Consider the following 4,800-nt stretch of genomic DNA (forward strand, 5'->3'; position numbering starts at 1 on the left):
CTACTATACCAGCAAAGTTTTCATTCATTGTTTTGAAGAAAACAAAATATTCAATGACAAAAACAGATTTAAACAATACGTGTCCACAAAACCCAGCCTTACAGAAAGCACTAGAAGGAAAACCTCAACCCAAGGAAGCTAACTACACCTACAATAACACAGATATCTGATAACCCCCCCACCAGCATAACCCAAAGAAGGGAAACACACAAACACCACCACCGAAAGATAACCGGAGTTAACAACCACTGGTCATTAATAGCGCTTAATATCAATGGTCTCAACTCACCTATGAAAAAACACAGGCTAAGAGCATGGATAAGAAAACAGGATCCAGTTCTTGCAAGATGGCAGGTGAAAAAGGCGAGAAACCTGATACAAAAGAGAAGAAACCTGCAGCCAAGAAGGCTGGCGGTGATGCCCCTGCCGCTGGTGCAGCCAAAAAGGGTGACCCTAAGGCTAAAAAGCTCAAGAAGGTGAAGCCCCATTGCAGCCAAAATCCAGTCCTTGTTAGAGGAATTGGCAGGTACTCCCGATCTGCTATGTATTCCAGAAAGGCCATGTACAAAAGGAAATACACAGCTGCAAAAACCAAGGTTGAAAAGAAGAAGAAAAAGGAAAAGGTCCTTGCCACTGTCACAAAACCAGTTGGTGGTGACAAGAACGGTGGTACCCGGGTGGTTAAGCTTCAAAAAATGCCCAGGTATTATCCTACTGAAGATGTGCCTCGGAAGCTGCTGAACCATGGCAAAAAGCCCTTCAGTCAGCATGTGAGACGCCTGCGCGCCAGCATCACTCCTGGGACTGTCCACATCATCCTTACCGGGCGCCACAGGGGCAAGAGAGTGGTTTTCCTGAAGCAACTGGGCAGTGGTTTACTGCTTGTGACAGGACCTCTTGCCCTCAACAGAGTTCCTTTGAGAAGAACACATCAGAAGTTTGTCATCGCCACCTCTACAAAAGTTGATATCAGCACAGTTAAAATCCCCAAACACCTGACTGATGCTTACTTCAAGAAAAAGCAGCTGCGTAAGCCCAGGCATCAGGAGGGCGAGATCTTTGACACAGAGAAGGAGAAATATGAGATTACAGAGCAGCGCAAGGCTGATCAGAAAGTGGTGGACTCACAGATTCTGCCAAAGATCAAAGCTGTCCCTCAGCTGCAGGGCTACCTGCGCTCTCAGTTCTGTCTGACCAACGGGATGTATCCTCACAAACTGGTTTTCTAAATTGCTGACAACCTAATTAAACAACTTTATGTGTCAAAAAAAAAAAAAAAGAAAGAAAGAAAAAGAAAACAGGATCCAACATTCTGCTGTTTACAAGAAACACACCTCAACCTTAAAGACAGACAGTACCTCAGAGTACAGGCTTGGGAAAAGGTTTTCCAATCAAATGGATCTAAGAAACAAGTGGGTGTGGCTATCCTAATATCTAAAAAAAATAGATTTTAAACTACAATTAACCAGAAGAGATGGAGAATGACACTTTAGATTCCTAACAGGAATAATTCATCAAGATGAAGTCTCAATCCTGAATATCTATGCCCCAAATACAAGAGCACCCACATATGTAAAAGAAACATTACTAAAACTTAAATCACATATCAAACCCCCACATTAATTGCAGGAGATTTCAACACTCCTTTTCTGACAATGGACAGGTCAAACAAACAGAAACTTAACAGAGAAATAAGAGAACTAACAGATGTAATGAATAAAATGGACTTAACTGACATCTTTCTTCTCAGCACCTCATGGAACCTTCTCTAAAATTGATCACATTCTCGATAACAAAGCAAACATCCACAGATACAAAAAAAATGGAGTAATCCACTGTTTCTTATCACATCACCATGGAATAAAGTTAGAATTCAACAACACTACTCCCAAAAAGCCTACAAACTTATGGAAACTAAACAGTCAACTACTGAACTGCTCCTGGGTTGAGGAAGAAATAAAGAAAGAAATTAAAACCTTCCTTGAATTCAATGAAAATGAAGGAACTACATATGCAAACTTATGGGACACTATAAAAGCAGTGCTAAGAGGAAAGTTCATAGCACTAAGTGCCCACATAAAGGAAATGGAGAAAGCTCACATCAGTGACCTAACAGCATGACTAAATCTAGAAAAAAAAAAGAAGCAGACTTACCCAGGGGGAGTAAAGGATTGAAAATAATCAAACTGAGGGCTGAAATCAACATCATAAAAACACAGAAAACCATACAAAAATCAATGAAACAAAGAGCTGGTTCTTTGAGAAAATCAACAAGATTGACAAATTCATATCCAAACTAATCAAACGGCAAAGAGAGAACACCCAAATTAATAAAATCAGAAATGAAAAGGGGGACATAGCAATAGACACTGAAAAATTCAGAGAATCATTAGGTTCTACTGAAAAACCTGTACTCCACAAAATTAGAAAATGTAAAAGAAATGGACAATTTTTTAGATAGATACCATATACCCAAATTAAATCAAGACCAGGTGAGAAATTTAAATAGACCTATAAGTCATGAGGAAATAGAAGCTGTCATCAAAAACCTCTCAACCAAAAAAGCCCAGGGCCAGATGGTTTTAGTGCAGAGCTAATATCTATACTCCTCAAAGTGTTCCACATAATAGAATCAGAAGTGTCATTGCCAAACTCGTTTTATGAAGCTACAGTTACCCTGATAACAAAACTGCACAAAGACTCAACCAAGAAAGAGAATTATAAACCAATCTCACTCATGAACATTGATGCAAAAATTCTCAATAAAATACTGGCAAACCAAATCCAAAAACACATAAAAAAAATCATCCATCATGATCAAATAGACTTCATCTCAGAGATGCAGGGCTGGTTCAACATATGAAAATCTATCAATGTAATCCATCATATAAATAAACTGAAAGAAAAAATGATATGATCACTTCATTAGATGCTGAAAAAGCATTTGACAAAATTCAACACCCCTTCATGATAAAGGTCTTGGAGAGATTAGGGATACAAAAATCATATCTAAATATAATAAAAGCAATATACAGCAAGCTGACAGCCAACATTAAATTAAATGGAAAGAAATTCAAAGCCATCCCACTAAAATCAGGAACAAGACAAGGCTGTCCACTCTGTCCACATCTCTTTAACATAGTTCTTCAAGCTTTAGCAATAGCAATAAGATAACATAAAGAGATCAAGGATTCAAATTGGAAATAAAGAGGTCAAACTTTTGTTATTTGCAGATGATATGACAGTGTATATAAGTTACCCCAAAAACTCTACCAGAGAACTCCTACAGCTGATAAATAACTTCAGTGAAGTGGCAGGATACAAGATCAACTCAAAAAAATCAGTAGCCCTTCTATATACAAAGGATAGAGAAGCAGAGAGGAAAATCAGAGAAACATCACCTTTCACAATAGCCACAAATCACATAAAATATCTTGGGTTAACACTAACAAAGGATGTGACAGACCTATTGAAAAAAAAACTTTAAGTCTTTGAGGAAAGATATTGAAGAATAAGATACCAGAAAATGGAAAGATCTCTCATGCTCTTGGATAGGAAAGATTAACATAGTAAAAATGGGAATTTTACCAAAAGCAACCTATATATTCAATGCAATTCCTATCAAAATCCCAACACAATTCTTCACAGACCTTGAGAGAACAATAATCAACTTCATATGGAAAAACAAATAAACCAGGATAGCCAAAAATCTGTACAATAAATGAACTGCCATAGGCATTACCATCCCTGACATCAAGCTCTATTACAGAGCTACAGTAATCAAAACAGCTAGGGTTTGGCATAAAAACGGAGATGCTGACCAATGGAATAGAATTGAAGAAGTGGATATTAATTCACACACCTATGAACACCTGATTTTTGACAAAGAATCAAAAATTATACAATGGAAAAAAGCATCATTAACAAATGGTGCTGGCATAACTGGTTGTCAACCTGTAGAAGAATGAAAATAGATCCATATCTATCACCATGCACAAAACTCAAGTCCAAATGGATTAGAGGCCTCAATATAACTCCAAACACACTGAACCTGATAGAGTCGTTCAATGCATGGACACAGGAGACCACTTCCTAAATATAACCTCAGTAGCACAGACAATAAGAGCATCAGTAAATAAATGGGACCTCCTGAAACTGAGGAGCTTCTGTAAAGCAAAGGAAACAGTCAACAAGACAAAAAGGAAGTCTGCTGAATGGGAAAAAATTTTACCAACCCCACATCAGACAAAAGACTGATCTCCAAAATTTATAAAATACTCAAGAAAGTAGACATTAAAATTCTAAATAACCCAATTAAAAAGTGGTGTCCTGAAGTAAACAGAGAATTCTCAACAGAAGAATTTCAAATGGCCAAAAGATACTTAAGGGCATGTTCAACTTCCTTAGCTATCAGGAAAATGCAAATCAAAACAACTCTGAGATACCATCTCACTCCTGTCAGAATGGCTAAGATAAAAAACACTAATGGTAGCTTATGCTAAAGAGGATGTGGAGCAGCAAGGGGAACACTCATCCATTGTTCGTGGGAATGCAAACTCATGCTACCACTTTGGAAATCAGAGTGGTGGTTTCTCAGAAAATTAGGAGTCAACCTACCTCAGGATCCAGCAATACCACTCTTGGGAATATACCCAAAAGATGCTCAATCATACTACAAAAGCATTTGTTAAAGTATGTTCACAGCAGCATTATTTGTAATAGATAAAACTTGGAAACAACCTAGATGTCCCTCAACAGAAGAATGGATAAAGAAATTGTGGCACATCTACACATTAGAGT

At 37.8% G+C, this 4,800-nt stretch overlaps 1 protein-coding gene across 1 annotated transcript; it reads left to right on the forward strand.

The window, feature by feature from the left end:
- Window positions 1–347: 347 nt before the first annotated feature.
- Window positions 348–1,264, forward strand: LOC121445465 (60S ribosomal protein L6-like). The gene has a single exon (XM_041647606.1). The coding sequence runs from the start codon at window positions 348–350 to the stop codon at window positions 1,227–1,229; it is 882 nt and encodes a 293-aa protein (XP_041503540.1). The 3' UTR covers window positions 1,230–1,264.
- Window positions 1,265–4,800: the final 3,536 nt, after the last annotated feature.

The sequence above is a fragment of the Microtus oregoni genome, unplaced genomic scaffold (genome assembly GCF_018167655.1).
Source record: "Microtus oregoni isolate MIOR12 unplaced genomic scaffold, Mior012 000193F_ref0000305, whole genome shotgun sequence".
In the NCBI taxonomy this organism is placed as follows: domain Eukaryota; kingdom Metazoa; phylum Chordata; class Mammalia; order Rodentia; family Cricetidae; genus Microtus; species Microtus oregoni.